Source organism: Labrus mixtus, chromosome 13, assembly GCF_963584025.1.
Source record: "Labrus mixtus chromosome 13, fLabMix1.1, whole genome shotgun sequence".
In the NCBI taxonomy this organism is placed as follows: domain Eukaryota; kingdom Metazoa; phylum Chordata; class Actinopteri; order Labriformes; family Labridae; genus Labrus; species Labrus mixtus.
Genome location: NC_083624.1, coordinates 9,882,469 through 9,900,462, shown reverse-complemented (window position 1 = coordinate 9,900,462; position 17,994 = coordinate 9,882,469). Strand labels below are relative to the sequence as shown.

The 17,994-nt window shown below is 41.0% G+C and overlaps 1 protein-coding gene and 1 long non-coding RNA gene across 2 annotated transcripts in view; both read left to right on the top strand.

Annotated features, from left to right (window-relative positions):
- The window catches only part of LOC132986916 (uncharacterized), a 138,900-nt gene that overhangs the window by 56,487 nt on the left and 64,419 nt on the right, over window positions 1-17,994 (top strand). The window lies entirely within an intron of this gene.
- Window positions 78-11,947, top strand: efhc2 (EF-hand domain (C-terminal) containing 2). The gene is made up of 15 exons (XM_061054671.1): window positions 78-197; window positions 1,162-1,350; window positions 2,309-2,459; window positions 2,605-2,828; window positions 2,954-3,205; window positions 4,415-4,522; window positions 5,539-5,677; window positions 6,708-6,873; window positions 6,965-7,107; window positions 7,458-7,654; window positions 8,118-8,251; window positions 8,407-8,604; window positions 10,127-10,219; window positions 10,393-10,492; window positions 11,243-11,947. The coding sequence occupies exons 1-15, from the start codon at window positions 156-158 to the stop codon at window positions 11,366-11,368; spliced, it is 2,262 nt and encodes a 753-aa protein (XP_060910654.1). The 5' UTR covers window positions 78-155; the 3' UTR covers window positions 11,369-11,947.

Genomic DNA, 17,994 nt, shown 5'->3' with positions numbered 1-17,994 from the left:
AAAATCTATTTGTTACTTCGCCACGGCCTTTATGCTCGTTGCTAAGAGACGCCCGCTAATACACGCTTCCATGGTAACCAAAAACAGACCGTTGGGAATTTACAGCTGCTGAGTTTTATGAAGAAACACGCAACTTTATTCAAATATTAAAAGCCATGGCTTTGCCTTTTCTACCCGGGAATTCTCCCAATAAACAGGTAAGTGAGTTTTATTGGGTTTATCACGAACAAACGACGACTGTTAGATAAATATAGGTGAGCTTGAGCACATACGTTAGCTTAAAAGATACAAGACGGTTAGCTAGGTGGCCCTCAAAGCTAATTGTAGTTGTATAAACAAATTGAATAGCGGCCCTAGTTTCTATAACAAGACAACAGATACCACAGAATGAGATATAAAATAAAGTTTTAGGCTTGGGAATTGCTTAAACTAATTACATTTTTGAAGTCTTGTGTTTAATTATGTATTAAAGAAGGCTACTTGTCCTTTACTTGAGAATATCCATTATATTCACTTTATACCTGTATTGTAATACATTTTAGTGGAAAACATTTCTATCCAATAAATAATGCTTAAGCCTTGGTGCAGATTTCTAGACAAACTACTGAACTAATGATCACTTTGGGATGCATTTTATGAACTACCTAACCTAACAGACAGTAGTTGTTTGAATTCAATCAATGTTGACCAAATCACTGCCAAGAAAAACTTAAATATAACACATCAGTTAATCTATAACCATCCAGATGTTAGATACACTTTCGGGGACTTAATGTCTAATGAGCATTTCAAACAGATCAAAATGTTAGTACTTTTACGTAAGTAAGACTAGGAATAGGTAACAAGACTATGACTTTTAACTTTTAAACGTTTTGTGTTGATACTTTTACTTTAAAGTGGTTTAAAGTGTGGAGAAGAAGCCTTCCCAAGCTTGTTAATGAGCTAAACAGCACTGAATATAAAATGTATCTTCCAGTCCTACATGTCTTTCTAGGCCTAACATAACATGCAAATACTTAAATGTAAGTTTTTATTTCATGAAATTGTAGTAGAAGTGTATGCTTAAGTAATCACTAACCCTTATACTTCCTCCTGTGTATGCACTTTGAATTAGAAGTGTGTAGAGCCAGACTGTAACCTATCCTCCCTTGTGTGCCGCAGCTGTGGAAAGAAAGTTTTCATAAATCTCAGCATTTCGCTGTTTCCGACGGAGTCCCAATGCTGGTGGGATTGGAGAAGCCGGGCATTGGAGGAGAGCTGTTATATGGCCAGAAGATTAAACCAAACTTTTCTGTTTACCCCAAAGGACAGGGCAGTGATTTACCAGCATGGGTGGCCTTCGACAAACAGGTGTGCTGTCTTTGAACTGACCTCTTTTGCCTGTTCTCCATACTCTCCATACTTTGTCCATGTTGACATACTCTCAGATATATCACTTTCAACAAAAGCCTCTGCTAAATGAGATTGTAGAATTGTAGAATACAAACTGTATAGATGGCTGATTACATCACATGAACTGATAACATGTGTAATGAATATTTGGCCATGGCTTTAAAAGTACATTCATTACACAGAGGAAAGATGTAGTTCTAGTTATGTCTCAAAGTAAAGCACAGGATATAGATCTGATTACCTGGGAACTACAGATGTAAATGTTAACTCTGACATGTTTACGTCATATTTTTTTCACACTAATGCTCATTAAAGCACTCAGTCCCCCTAAAAAGGCAGTCACAACACCAAAACTTTAAACTTAGATGTGATGCTGGTAAAAATCAAACAATATTGATACCTACAGCAATAAAGTAGAACTCCTAGGTACCCAATACTGTGTAATGTCTTGTGTTGATTTGCAAAGTTTGCAGGTAAACTCCTGCACACTGTGTTAATTGCATAAATACTTCGGCAATGTTTTGGTACCAAAACGTGGCCAACACATTTTATGCAAATTTACACAGTGCTTTCTATCTTTCTCTTGTTGCAGCATTTGGTTTCAATATGACTGAAGGTTTTTTTTATTATTTTTTTTATGATTCTTTAATTTTTTATGTTATCAATCATTACAACAACAGGGATTGTGTCATTCTAAATCCTTTGGTGTCAAAACCTTTCAAAGTAATGAACATGAATGAATGTTGCAGTGTACTTTGTTTACCTATTCAGGCAAACAACAAATTGATGAGCAATAATGTTTTCATATTTCTGTTTTAAATGCTTTAGAAAGTCTTTAAAACCCAATGATCAGTTGGGTATCTTAAAGTAATAATTTTGATTAACTCTATTGACAACGTGCCCCTCTCCCCGTCAGGCTCTGTGTTTTGATGCATACTTCCAGGAAGCCGTGCCTGAGGCCCAAACTGAGACGTACAGGATCAGGAAGTGTAAAATCTACTTCTACTTGGAGGATGACACCATTCAGGTGGTGGAGCCAGAGTGCAAGAACAGCGGCATCCCTCAAGGTGTCTGTGATATCAAAGGATCTTTCAAGTGTTTTGTTTTTCATGTGCACACTTGCATGCAGGTTTCAGCTTTCTTTATGATCCAATGACCATATTTGACATTAGCTGTCACTTACCATCACTGCGTGTTTGTTTTGTATGACAGGAATATTTATTCGTCGCCAGCGTATCCCCCTGCCTCCACCGGATGATGACCAATTCTACAATATCTTTCATTTCAACATCAACCAACAGATGGTGCTGCACTCACGCGCTTTCACTGTGACCGACTGTGACTCTTTCTCAAGGAACTTTCTCACCAGACTGGGAGTGAGTGTAAATGACAGTATATCTGTACCTGATGACCCCTACAGCAACTTCCGGGAACAGGTGGGCATCACAAACAGACCTACTGATGTTCAGATGCATGACAAATAGCCCTTGAAAAAAAAATAAGCCTTTTATCTGTTTGTTAATATGTTCTTATCTTTATTTTAACTCGATCCTTGGTCCAGATTGAAAAAAGTATGAAGCCTCTTCGGCCGTATGCGAGGCGCGACACTTTGAAGCAGTTCTTGGACCACGACTGCAAAGTGCTGCGCTTCTTCTGCTTCTGGGACGACACAGAGAACATGTTCGGGGACCCCCGGGAGCTCGTACTGCACTACTACCTGGCCGATGACACCATCGAGATCAGAGAGGTTATCTCAGAAATCCCTGGGAGAGGTACTGTGCCCAAATTCCTGCACCGCAGCAAACTACCTAAGGTGAGGAACCACAAAATGATCTGTTCAAAAGGTGTGTCTGAGACTGGGGGTGATGGAGGACTCTTTGTTTTCAAGTAGTGGGAGAGAGAACAACAGCATATTCTTTTTTTTAAAGATTTTTTGGGGGCTTTTTATGCCTTTATTGTAGAGATAGGACAGTGGACAGAGTCAGAAATCAGGGACAGAGAGAGTGGGGAATGACATGTGGGAAAGGAGCCACAGGTTATCCGCCTGCCTCAAGGACTAGAGCCTCTGTACCTGGGGCGCTCGATATGATGTTTAAAAGATGGATTCTCTGATTCTTTGAGATTATTTCAACTGCCTCGTTGTTTGAAATAAATAAATGTCAAACACTTAACTCTTCAACCGTGAGAAGTACAGTATATGTGTTCCGCATGCATTTCAAATGTGTCAGATCTTAATCGCATCTTTAGAAGGAGGCTAAATAACTCTGTATACAAATTATATTGGTACGATTGCAACATGAAATGTAAATCAAATAGGACCCAGTTTGGATGTGGGACCCCGTTGTTTAAAAGCAGGGCTTTCTGTTCTATGTCCATTCCAGTGTCTTACATTTAGAGCTGGTTATTACAAACTAAATGGCTGGCAATGCCTCTCTGTATGGTTCAGTGACTTTTCATTTTCCTCCAAGCAGCCCCCCCCCCCCCCCCCCCCCCCCCGACCTCATTCAGCCTGACAGACCTGCTGCAGCATCCTGTCCCCCCAGAGCATTTTGGCTTTCTCCTCCAGTTACTGACTCAAGCCTAATTCATGTTGAAAGACAGCCAGACCTCAATCGTGTGTGTGTGTGTGTGTGTGTGTGTGTGTGTGTGTGTGTGTGTGTGTGTGTGTGTGTGTGTGTGTGTGTGTGTGTGTGTGTGTGTGTTGCCGTACGTGTGCATGCGTGCGGTGTCTGTGCGCGTATGTGTGACCAGTAATTTAGTTTGTTCTGATGCCTTTTATTAAATGTCAGTCCTAAAGGTTGACCAAAATTAACCATCCAATTGGAAATCACCAACACATCCATCACTTCTCAGCTTTATCTCTTTATGATGTTAGATGTCTCTCTCTCTCTCTCTCTTTTCTCTCTATAATTTGTGTTACTTTATCTCTCTCACCAGATGTGTGCATACATGTCTGCATGCAGAATAATGCTCAGTTCTGTGGGATATCATGTTTAATGTGCTGGTGTGTTGTTTTCTGCAGCTTGGACCCGCCCAACTGAAGCAACCTGGAGAGGTGACGGACCGCACAGTGCTTAACGTGTTCGCCTCAGCAAGTCAGGGAAAACGCTTCATACTGGACAGTCTCAAAGTATGTCCCGTCTGTCCTGTATGTTATACTCTCTCACCATTTGCTTTAATACAAAAATATACCAATGACAGTAAAGGAGATAGAAGAGGGAGGTGTATTGCGTCTGAGAAGTCACCATATCGAATCAAGAAAACTATTTCTGACAAAAGTGTGCTTCCTACTGGGTGTAAACAGTCCAGGGAAGGACCTTTCCTTTTTCAGCAGACTGCTGCACCTTTACACAAAACTACAAATCCGTAAAGAAATACTTTTCTGACTTCAGTATCAGCAAAGACAGAGCTCTGCCCTCAACCTGCTCCACAACCTTTTAGATAAACTTTGACAGACTGTGAGACAGGCCTTACATACAATGCACCACCTCTGGATCACTGGTTGGGGTTTAATGGGAGTCAACAAAAACTTGTACGCTGCCTTTTTCAAAACAGTGGGTACAGAAATTGAAACACTGCAGATAGTTTTGGAATAGGATGTTTAATACTCATATTTAGTCCACACTGATGTCCACACACTTTTGGCTTGCTGGTACCTACCTGAACACCGTTTTGACAGAAGATGCAAGTAAGGTTGTCATAATGTTCGATACTTTGATACTTTTCGATACATTATGGTTTAAATTATACATTCCCTGTTATTTAACGAACAGTAGTTTTTAAAATTGCCAAAACTTTAAGAAAACATCTTTTTCATAAAACAGGTTCTTAGGAGAGGGATGTAACCATCAAAATTTGTAAGCAAATTCCTACACTTTCTAGATTGAACAAACACGTTTCACAAACACAGGTTTCTGTTCTGAAAATTTGTGCAATTTAGACAGTGTGTAGGAATTTGCTTACATTTACTGTTAACTGAAAACAAGAAAGTTCTCAATTTTGTGTGCCTAGGATTTCTATTTTTGTTGCCGTGTTAGTAAAACAGGTATACATTTTTTTAATATTTACTATTCATTAATGTTTGTTTGATTAAATTATAAACAGTTCGACCTTGAGTGCCCTATTTGTCCTCTCTCTCTTTTGCAGCCTTCAGGGGTCCAGAACGAATTTTACAAAGACTGTGATCTTGCTGTGGGACGGGAGGTGAATGTGTGGGGCCGCAGAGTGCTCATCACCCACTGTGACGACTTCACCAAAGAATACTATCGCTCCAAATATGGCACAGGTAACCAATACAAGCATTACATTGATTGATTTTTGTTTATTAATATAAAAAGTATGTTTCCTCTCCAGACAGAAAATCCAGCTTGGAAACATTTTTAAAGACTCATTTACCGGTAGTCTTCAAAAAGTGAAACATTGGGTAACAGTAAAATAAAATGTTGTTTATCTTTCCATCTAAACCCAGATATATGACAAATAATATGAAACTTTATTGACAAAGTCAGGTTTGTTTTCACATCATAGCATCTTCTATTACAACACAAGTTTTTAAGAAATGAAGGCAGGCTGAGACCTGAGGTTAAGCTTCATATTTAATTTCAGGTTTACTGGTTTTTAAAAAGAGCTCCTGTGTCTGAGCTTTATCAAACAAAGACTTTTCACTCTGGCTTTTCATTTTCTGAAGAGAGTACCATTTTAGCCAGTGCTCTTTTCTGTAGTACATAATTAAGAACACTTGGGGGCAGTAAGCACCAGCAGGAAGTTTTTCCTTCCCTCACTACTGAGACAAATGGTACACATGTTGACACATTTGTTCAGAGAGTATTTTTATTTTTACTGTTAATAAAATTCAAATGTTCTGAGTTATGTATCTTTTTTCAAACTTGACGAGGCTTGTCGCAGCTGATATAATGTTCTGGTTGTCTCAGTCACTCCTTGATGGATGGATATTAGAACCAGTTACAGAGTTAAGCACCACCATCGGCCTGACATCAGATACTCCAGCCCTCCAGCGCTGGTTTTTCTCCTCCTCATTTAAAGACACAGAGGACTATGAGAGGTACACAGGAGAAACCAGAGCTGGTCCTGGACCGGTCTGCCACCCTGGGTTCTGGGTCTGGCTGCATTAGTCACAGTAGTAAAGCAGGCAAGGCAGGCAGTGACAGAACGCCGTGATGGAGGGTCCCGTCTGACTCTGAGCAGTCAGAGGTCAGACCCTCATGGATGGATTACCTGCTGTTCTCTGATCGTTCCAGCCCTCCTCCTTTCTTCTTTTAAGTGTTTTGTCTTCTCTCTCTCCTTCTCCCTCTTAGAGGACTTCACCCCAATGCAATACAAAGCCCCCAAGGCCCCTAAGCCCCCAAGGATGGTGCCCCCCTACAACGGCTTCGGCTCAGAGGAGGACTCTCTGGTCTCCTGCCAGAGCCTGCTGCCCAAACCCCCCAAGAAAGATTTCCACAAATTTATGGAGAAAGACAGGTTGGATGACCCGTAGTCACAGCCACAATCAAATTACACACTGATGTTTGAGTTATGTGTTTGCAATTGTGTATGTGCCCCCCTCCCCCAGATGTGGCCTAGACAGTCATGTGCTGAATTTCCGAGCCAAGATGTTGACCAGGGATCCCCTCGACAGAGACAGGATGTTCATCATCTCCTTTTACCTTAGTGACGACTCCATCAGTGTGTTTGAGCGCCCGCAGAGGAACTCAGGTAAAAAACGAAACAACGTTTGGACCTGAGCCTTCAAGTCGCAATACACAAATCTACGACTCTCATGGCAAACATTAAGATCATCAGATACAGTTTCCATCTCCAGAATCTTTAAAAACTGATGGAACAGATGACAGTGAGTGCATCGACCTGCCTTTTCAGGGAAATTCCCATCAATATAAATCAAGTTTTGACACATTTACTACAGTTTAAGATGAATAGTTTGTCTTTAGGTCATGGTCATGGTAGGTTTGCACAGCATGGGTCCAAATTCAATATTCAACGATAAGTATAACAATGAGAAACCCATCCTTCTTTTATCCTTTGATCACTCACCGTTGGCGCTCCAGGTTGGCTTGGTGGTAAATTTCTGGAACGTGGTCGTGTGAAGAAGCCGGGTCAAGAGCGGTTTAAGAGTGAGATGTCCAAGTACTTCACCGCTCAGGATCTGTACGTTGGTGCCACCGTCTGCATCAACAATAGGAACTTCCAGCTTCTGGATGCTGATGAATACACCTTTAGCTACATGGAGCAACATGCTGAGGAGGTAGGGAGGGAAAAGAAGGAGAGGTATTTGTTCACTGTGACTTTTTAATTTCTTTGTCCGGTCTCTGTATCTGAGATCATCAGTATTCAAGGATGAAGCAGGTTTCTAAAGCTAACCTGATATTGGGTACCTGGTATTTTTGTTGGGATGGTATTAAAATAATTATTAATTCAGTTTGATTTTTACTTTAATTATACTGAAGTTTAGAATTCTGGTATTGTGACAACCCTAATACAATCTATATTATAAACCTCATGAATTATCAAATATGTTTATTGACTTAAAAAAAAGTGCTATCCCTGCAGATTAGATGAATGTTGACTATTCAATGTGTTTTAGTTGGTCAGGTATAGGGAAGCCCAGAAATGATGGAAATTGTATTGATTGTATTCAAAGGAAAACAGCTCCTGTTGACTTTAGTGACTGCTGAATGTGATTAAAGGTGACGGAATTTTGTGTACAGTTCCCCAAAGCAAACGTGGGAAACATCATCAGTAAAGTACGTTCGATTCCTGAGGAGAAACAGAGCGAGATCAGGAAGTTCCTAACTCTCAGTGACCCTGGCAAAGCTGGCGTCATCCCCTACGAGTCGTTCAGGTACAGTAACGCTGCAAAAATAACTAAAACAAAAACTCAACTATGTCTTACTCTGACTCTAATGTTATGTCTCCCTCTCTCTCTCTCTCTCTCTCTCTCTCTCTCTATCTATCTCTCTCTCTCTCTCTGTATTTATGTGCCTGTAATCATCACAGGGGTCTGTTGACGGGTCTGGACTGCGGCCTGTCGGAGCACGAGGTTCTGGTTCTGGGCCGAAGCTTCTCGGAGCACGTCGAGCGGCCTGCGGTGGACGTGGGTCTGATGCTGGCTGTGGCTCAAGACTTCCTCAAGAAGAAGCCCTTTGATGAGCTCCCGGCCATGGCCAGAGCGTTCACACACCAAGACCGACACAAGTAAGCATGCACACAGACACACAAGCACACAAACACACACACACAGATGTTAGCTTAGGACCAAACAGTGTTGCAGCAGAAATACACACACAGCCACAGCGTCACAACAAGACATCAATCGTGCAGCCGGTGGCCCCATATCTCTAAACAGCGATTAGTTCCAGCAGTGTGAGACTGCAGCATTGGAACCAGATGGAACCTGAATGGCATTTTGCTCTGTAGGCTACAGGACACACACACACACACACACTTACTCTCTTTATGTTTGTCTTCTCTTATTGAGAATAAAACCACATCTTTAATGCATAAATGCTTCATGCTGCAGATCTTTACCATGGGTCTTTGGATTAACACAAATGGACGGTCAGCAGAGCCATGAGGTTTAGCTAGCTCTCAGTTAGAATTAGACTGTTCATTAACCTCTCTGCATGACAAGAATAGGGCCCTGGAGGAGGGTTGTCACAATACCAGATTTTTATACTTGGATATGATTCAAGTTAAAAAAACAATTATATTGATACCTATTGGATATTGGATATTGGATACCACGGCAACAAAAATAGAAGTCAGGCATGGCACCCAATAAAGGGTCGATTATTTTATTATTACCATAAATTGCAGGCTGCACTCTCTCTCTTCCTCTCAAGGCAGCTTTTACTAAAAAAATATGACTGAAGATCTATAGTTTGTGTTTTTAAAGCTTCAATACTTTTTTTACAGATTGTATCATTTTAAAACATGCGGTAAAGAAGTATAAAAGTATTGAACATTTTGAAAACCTGGCTCTGGATCACCGTGAAAAACAACTGTGGCATCCTTTGTTTCTCACACACAAACGGACACACTTACACACACACACACACACACATATGAACCTCACAACTGAACTGAGTTAAGAGTTTTGATTTTTCTGATATTCCATCAGAAAAGGTTAATCCAAACTCCTTCCAAAAAGAAAAAAGTTTACATTTTTATGTCGTCTTGCGGACAGACCTGACATCAAATTCAAATTCAGACTTCTTACAAATCAGCATCATGATGTTGTTCTTCCAGCCTCCTTTCAGCCTGTTTATTGTAATTAAACCTCAGTAAAATCTGTTTATTTTGGGTTCATAGTCAGACATATTCTGTCGACTTTAGTGCAGAACACCAGTACTTGGTTTCCATCAGAAATCCTGGTACTGATTTTGGCTAGCAGGTCATCAAACTGGGACCTGGTCTGCCTCAAGTAACTGAAAGCAGCAGAAAAGTTCCTCCAGATAAAGTTAATGAAGGAGGAGGGGAGATTAACCAAACAATGATCCCATGCAATTGCAAAAGTCCTAAATTCACTTCTGTTTTCCTTTTGGTACGAGCAGAGCTTCAAGGGTATGTTTATTTTCTTTGAGATGTATTCAAATAAGCCATTAAAAACAGGCAGGCAGCCTGATGTCTGTCCAGATGTCTGGATCCTCTGCTAATAATTCAGTGCTTTTTTTCTCACATTGTATTCCTCTGTCTCTGCTTTTCTTTGTGTCTCCAGAACTGGACGTCTCTCCACCAAACAGACGAGGACCATCTGCAAGGCCGTCCACCTCCCTCTGCCTGACAAGCTGCTGGGAGATCTGCTCAGCAGGTAAGAGGCACAGATCAGGGTAGACCACAGTGAATAATTTTTTGCTCATTTTGCTGAGTACCAGTCAAAAATGTTGCATTAGAAACAGATGAAACCGTTTCTTTCAAATCAAGTGAGAGAGGGTTTCCATTTATTATGTGTCTGTTGATTTTGGGGATTTATGTGTGCTGTAGGTTTGCAGACGGGGACAATATCGACTACCACGCTTTCCTGGCTGGTCTTAGCTGGTTAGAGAATCCGAGTCCTCCAGTAAAGCCTGAAGACACCTTAAAGGTAAGACAGACAAACAGCACTCATACTGTATATATAAAACAAGAGCAGCAGAAAGGAGGAAGGAGGAGAACACTTTTTTAGCTGAGGGTTAGTTAGAAAAGCAGACATCACCATGTGTGTGCACAGATTTTCAAACAGTGGTAATTAAAAAAAATCAATCTACATTTTACCCAAATCTTCGATGACTCAGTGCATGCAAGAGCCAAAATCAGAATCAAGTCTGTGAGAGGGAACAGTCGAATGGAAAGAGGACAATTAAAAGTACACCACACACACACACACACACACACACACACACACACACACACACACACACACACACACACACACCGTTAGAGGTGGTCAAATAGGAAGGAAGTAGCTGCTTAGTTCTTCTCTCTTGTATTTGTATCTTTCCTATGTTAGTCTGATTTAGCATGCTCTGCTGCAGCCAAGTCTAAGCAGAAACAGGTGAGCAGCGGAGATATATACCATGGCATGACAACAAAGAGAGAATGAGAGTGTGTGTGTGTGTGTGTGTGTGTGTGTGTGTGTGTGTGTGTGTGTGTGTGTTTGGGTGTGTGTATGTGACACAGTGCTTACTCCTCCCTGTCACGGTTTCCAGCTGCTCTCTCTGTTTCAGCGGCTTCTAATCCACAAATAGTCTGCTCAGACTGTCTGAACTCCATAAAAATCTCTCAAAGAAAGGAGACGATGACCACTGAATCTTCTTCAAAAGTTTTTTAATTTCAGTGTTTCTATCTTCTCCAGTTTGACCTGAATGTGAAGTTTGATGCTGGAGAACCGTCAGTGAAAAATGTCAACTACTCATCACTCCTGAACGACGTCTTCGGCCATTCCTCCAACAACGCTGATCTAACAACCACCATCCCGTAGACATCAAGAGGGAGGTGAAACAGATTCACCTCACACGTAAATACACACACCTCTTGTTCATTAAAAAAACACTAAACATCAGGTATCTAGTGTCTGAGTTTGCGTTGTGTGCGGTGATGGTGATTTGTAAAACTACAGGAGGGCGGGACGTGAGCATAAGTTGAAAGTTTGTTTACTTGTACGTGAATATTTTGGCAGTAATGGTCTGCTCAAACTTAAAACAAGCCAGTAAAGTGGAAAATTTATGCTTTAGGGAGGAAAAGTTCTAAGAACACAGATGCTTTTTGATGTGAGGATGTGTGTGTGTACATGAGAGTTGGTGTGAATCCCTCTGAGACACAAGGCGTTAAGCAAAAACATATTTTAGCTGTGCTCACATGTAATGATTTCAGACTATTACAGTGAATCCTCCTGCTGAGCTGATAAAGGGAGAAACTTAGAATGAATGATGTGCACTGTAAGGTTATGTGTACGCTGGATTTAAGACAGAAAACAACAGATATCACTGAGCTGCAATGAGTCCAACAGACAGTTGATCCATGTCACCTCTTATGAAGGCAGAATCTCACAAGATTTCACATAACATCGAAAATTCTGGTGGTCGTGTTCTGGGGTCTCCACCAGAAAAAAATGTAACAGGAAACATGAATTCTGATCAATTTAAATTATTATGATGATCTAGTCCTCTGTTCTCGTTTGTGTCTTTCTTGAAGTCTCTTGGTGATGTTCAGGAATATTTTCACATCAAAGATAAATGATTCATCCTGATTATTTTACGAACATGTTGGACTTTATTAATAGGTCTTGTGTGTCTGTACAGAAGCTGCACTTAGCTGTATCAAAGTAGTCTATATGTTGTCCAAATGTAGGTTTTTAAGGAATTCTTCTTTTACTTCGTTTTTCTTTTGTTTTTTCTTCATTTTTGATTTGCAATTCTGAACTTTAAACTTATTATAGAAAGTGATTTATTTCTATGAAACATGGTCATGCAGCAAAGAAGTGGCCTTATTTTAGTTTCATGGAAATCTTGATTTATTTTAGAGGAACATTTGGGGAAGCGGTTTCTATAGTAACTGTACTTATGCCTGTGTGAGTACGGAACGAGAGAGTAGAAAGAGAGAGCTGCTGATCCACAATATCTCATTTATTCTTTTACTAAACACAGAAATGAGCCAGACTTCACGGAGAGAAGAGGCCGAAATAACAAACAAAACATCTTCATATTCTGCTTCCAATTGAAGAGAGTTACTCAAATCAATCAGTTAATCTATGAACACACTGAAAAATTCAGATCATGATTGGGACTCCTCCCAGATCCACTTTGAGGACGACTGCAGCATCAGTAGTTCACTGTTGATTTTATTTAGTGGATTTATTTGACTGTATTAGGGGGATTAAACACAGAGGAGAGTAGAGGGACCGGTTTGGAGGGGGGAACTCTCAGAGGTCTAATTTACAAAGAACTACATCCTCATTATGTGTCTGTCTGTGTGCGGGCGGGCGGGCGGGCGGCACTGTTTGACTATAAAAAGGCACAGGTTGTTCAGGTTGCGGCGCCACTGTAATCGGAGCCTGCGTTACAAATTCTGGTAAGAGGATAAGTCAAACATTAGGTAATCAACCACCAGACCCCGTCTCTATAACCAACACACACATCATTCACACACACACCCGCCTCACCCCCTTCGCACCGAGCACAGAAACAGTGCATTACATCAGCGCCAGCATTATCAGGTCTGCTCTGTCTGCTTTCACACATACTAAAATATTAGCTTCAACAGTCGGCCACCGCAGGACACAAAGGGTGACGTCACTGCGGTCGCTGGTGGTAAGGAGCTTCCTAGTGGTTCTTTTTCTGGCTTCTGAAGAACTGGAGCAGAAAAGGAAAGAGAAGGGGGGACGCAGGGGGGAGGACAGAGAGAGACAACCCCTCCCTCCTCGTCCTCCGCTCCGTCTCATCCTGTCAGTCTTTGTCTCTTTGCGCCCACGCATCCCCTTTTCTGCTCTGTCATCCTCTTCAGCAGAGCAACAGCCAACTCTAGGAGTTGCTGCATCCAAGTCGTCGGTCTTTGAGTAATACATTTAAGGTTTGGTCTGTGAAATGTCAGAAAGTGTGAGAAATGTCCACCTGAGTGGCTCTAAAACAAATATTTCTAAAAGTATTTCTAAAAAAGTGTTTGTTTTATTGTCAAAAACCAAAAGATTTGAGTTTTAATATTATATTATTATATATTTGATATTCAGCAGATACAAGCAGAAAAAAATACCCTTATAGAGGCTTAAAACCTTTTGCACACACAAAGTCTAAACAATTATTAAGTTAATAAATCAGTCATTTCTTTCCAGTACAAAGTGTCAACTACTTATTTATGCTTTTCAGTTCAAACTCCGATATCAGCCTCAACGAGTCTCATATTTGACCTTTTAGATTTAGTTTGTGAAAGCTTTCCATGGCGGTTTCTTGGGTGTTTTAAGTCATGTCACCATCATTTTTCACTTTTATCTTTACCTTACCTGATAAAGGATTTTAGTCAGCTAGTGAGTTTGATTGAGCAGCAGTTTGGCTCTTGGACAGAAGCTTTGCTGATTGGTTTAGAAACATAAGATGGCCATTTCTGTTTGTTCTGTGAAGACTTTTGCAGATAATTCTGTACCCAGTGTAACCACAAAATGTTTGTGTTTTCTAGACATTTTTAGGAGTGCATATGTGAAAATGGCTTCTTTGTGTTTAAACACTTACGAAGAACTCTTTTGGGGTGAGCTGACACGTCTAAACACAAACATCTGAATTTTCAACCCCAACTTTACCTGGAATGTTTCCAGACAGCCCCTATTGTAAATTTTCCCGAGTGAAGTCAGGGGTGATGACGATTAGATCGTGCGAAGGCTGAGCGACCGGTTTGATTGTCGTGCTGCATCATACTCTCTTTGTTTTATTCTATTATCTGCTATTTATCAATGCTGTGAATATGCACAATTAAGTAGAAAAAAAATGTCATTATAGCATCAGATAATTTTTCTTTGCCGCCATTTCTGCGTTGTCTTCTTTGCTTCATGTCCTGCCTCCTATGACCCCCCCCATCTGAAAGTTTCCTGCTGTGATTGACGTGTGTGTATGCAGGTTAGGAAGATTTCTGTCCTGAAATGTTCAAGAGTCCATGTTTGAAAAAGGCTCCAGTCTCTCCCAGCAGAAGCAGAACAGGGAGGTTTTGTCGTAAAGAATCTTCTCCTCTTGTTTTGTCTCGGCTCCATTTCACCACTGCTGCGCTCACAGACCGCCGCACTGTAAAAACTGATACACAGGAAGGTCAGGGACGTCTCTGGGGGTAGGAGGATCTCGGTGTGCACATCTGAAAGTGCGTGCTGGGCTTAATGCGAGTCTGATGTAGTCATGGCTAATCTATGAAGTCTAAACAGATATCTGAGAACAAGAGAACAAGAGGGGGGACGTTTCTGTTTACTGGCAGCGTGCCTTTCTTTTCTCATGACAACAAATCCTAAACCTGGAAGTCCACAGACACACACTCATCACAGAACACCTGCACTCAGTGGTTGTTTTTCTCTGAACGGTTTCCCCCAAAGCAACAACTTCTGGCCCCAAAGTTCACTCTGAATAACTGATAGTAACTGATATCATGCTGCAGCTCTCCTGGTTTCATCTTGTTGAATCAGTTTATTCTTCACACAATAGTTTTTAGTATAAATATTTGAGCTATTTCATTATTCACATCTGCGTATTACTGATGATGGATGTTTAAAAAAACAAACCAAAAGTTTAGAGTCTGGAAATGAGTGGGAACATTTGAGTGTGGACTGGGAGCCTGGGAGCAATTGAGATAATTCTGTAGCTCCTTCATCAACAGGTGAAACTCTCTCCCCGCTCTCATCTTGTTCTCATGTGGACAGACCCCGTTATTTTTATTTTTTTCAAAGACTGAATAAAACGCAAAACCATCTTCACAGCTTGATCACTCTGCGTGATGAGTATGAGACATTTTGGAATGGATTTTTTTAAATAAACGCAGCAGACTCAGTGTGCAAGGTGTCTGTGCGTATAGTTTTTTTTTTTCTGATTGTGGATCCAAAAAATGCATCTGAAAAAAACTGACTCAGTGTGCAAAGGCCTTAACTCCTGCACAGTGTCTTCATTGCACATATACTATACGTTGCCAACAACTAGTGCAATTTAAAGACTATGCAGGAGTTTGTAATTTTGGTTATTAGAAACAGGAAATTACCCAATATTGATTGTCTAGGTCTTCCGTTTTAGTTGCCGTGGTATTAAAACAGGTATTGATATCGTTTAAAGTTATTTTATCTCTCTCCTCAGTGAGGAAACCAATAATACATTCGATGTCTAAACTGATCTTAAATACTACCTTAGCAAAAGTCGGTGTCTTTACCTCCTGTTGGTACCTGTTGGCTTCTTCATACAGAAAAGTGCATTAGATTGAGAGCCCTGCGGTGTCCCAGGAGGGCCGTAAAAAAAGATTGATCTGCCTGCTAAGTGTTCTCAGCCCGGGCCAAATTGGGGACCTTCTGTAACGGCACTTCTATAGAGAGGAGGGGAGTTAAGCAGACTGTTTTTGGCCGCTCTCCTTCATTCCAGTGATTCCTCAGTGCCTATGGGCATTGGCACACCGAAGGGGGGGGGGGGTTAAGGCTTAGACCCCGCTTTAGAGGGTCAGTCCTCGCCTCAGGTGCACATGGGGAAACACTTAGCTTCTCTCTTATTGTTCAATATCTCCTCTGAATTTTTCATCCTTTTCTTTCCCAGCTGATCTAATTGCACTCACAACGGCCGTGTTCATGCCTCTGTGTGTTTAGTGTGTTAAAATCATTAGCTTCACTGTGGTCCTCCGCTCTCTCTTTGATACCACCGTTTAACTCGCTATTATTCTGTGATTCCGAGCTCTTGTACTGGCCGACTGTGTTTTCCCCTGAACTCTGAAACCAGACCTGGTAATCTCATCAAACATCAGTTGTGTTTGGCAGCGGCTGCGACATTACTTTACCTGCTCGAGAAAAGAGAAAGTTATTCTACACCGGCTGTAAATTACAACTATGGGACTTTTTTCTTCTCTCAGCGGAGACCATTTTGGGGGCAAACACGCCAGGTTTTCTGTTGAGCACCGTTCCGCATAAATCTCCTAAAATTATAGCCCCCTTCCCTTTTTTTCATGTAGTTAAGCACACAGCTGGAAATCAATCCTCCAAACGCAGAGTGGATCAGTCAGAGCGCAGCTTTGTGTTGCTCACTGATAATACTTAACGTCATGAAATAGACTTCTTGGAGGGAGAAGGAGACAGGTTTTCAATCTTTAGATGTCACATCAGACCAAATTCTTTGCTGCAGAGCTAAAGTTAAACGCGGAGTGTGTGTGTGTGGACGTCACGGCCACAGGCTGGCATGTGTGCGAGCGAGCTGTGAGGTGACCCTGCCCCGCTAATCCCGTTATCCGAAGATGGAGGAGATGACTCACGTCACGTCAGGTCCAGTCACATCTCCGTTTCTGGTGCTCGTGGGGGCGGCATGTCGGATCGCCTGCAGCCGAGGTGGGACCTGATCCAGAGAGGGACAATCTGCCACGTCACACTTAAGTTAGTGACTTCTACACTGCAATACGTGAAATCTAAGATATTTGTGCAATATCTGCTTATTTCTGCTCCTGTTTTTAAATCTCTTATTACATTATTGTCTTAAATAACCTTCAAAAGATTTGTTTTTACTGTTTCTGAATAACTTGGTGGTTGAAACTACACGAGCAGAATCAGCTCTGAGAATAAAACTTAAATTTCAACTTCTACATTTTAAGCATTTCATCATTTCCATCTCTTCACGTAGAGAACAAACACTTCATCTTTATTTGGGTCACAAATCAGAGTCATTTGGACTCAACATTTTTCTTTGTTATCCTAAAAGAGTTTGTTTGGAAGTTCTGCAAATAATTTAATATGCATGAGTTTAAAGTCTTGAAAAAAATATTTTTTAAGTATAAAAGGAGCTACAAGTAAATCAATTAAATGACTTACATAAAGCATGATCAGCTGAATTCCTGGGTTTAAAGTCTTCTTTTATGATGTCTTAAGCTTTCTTTTCATGAATATTATTTAAATGTGTCTCTCTCTCTGTATTCAGTGAGTAGCTGTGTTAGTTTGAAGATGCATTTCCTAAATGTGTGTGTTTAATTGAGGGAGAAAATCTGCTTAAATCTATGAACTGCTAGGTTATTTTCATCAGATTTTTCACTCTACTAAAAAAAGTTATCAGACAACAGTTTTTATTTATTGTCTGCTCACGCTTGTTTTAGGATATCTTTGGTTTCTTTGACTCAACGTTGTGTCACTTGTGGGGCGCCGGTAGCCTAGTGGTTTAGTGTGCGCCCCATCTACAGAGGCTGTAGTCCTCTAAGCGGGCGGCCCAGGCTGAAATCCGACCTGTGGCTCCTTTCCAACATGTCACTCCACTCTCTCTCTCTCTCTCTCTCTCTCTCCCCGGTTTCTGACTCTATGCACTGTCCTATCTCTCCAGTAAATAGCCCCAAAATAATCCTTTATAAAAACATTGTGTTAATTGTTAAAAAACAAATCTTAGACATTTTCTTACCCTGACTGAGGACCCTTCT

What these genes read in the sequence shown, in the direction of transcription:
- efhc2 (XM_061054671.1), top strand. Translation starts at nt 156, where the DNA reads ATGGCTTTGCCTTTTCTACCCGGGAATTCTCCCAATAAACAG. An exon ending in GGGTGGCCTTCGACAAACAG is followed by an intron (nt 1,351 to 2,308) that starts GTGTGCTGTCTT and finishes TCTCCCCGTCAG; the next exon opens with GCTCTGTGTTTTGATGCATA. An exon ending in GAACAGCGGCATCCCTCAAG is followed by an intron (nt 2,460 to 2,604) that starts GTGTCTGTGATA and finishes TTTGTATGACAG; the next exon opens with GAATATTTATTCGTCGCCAG.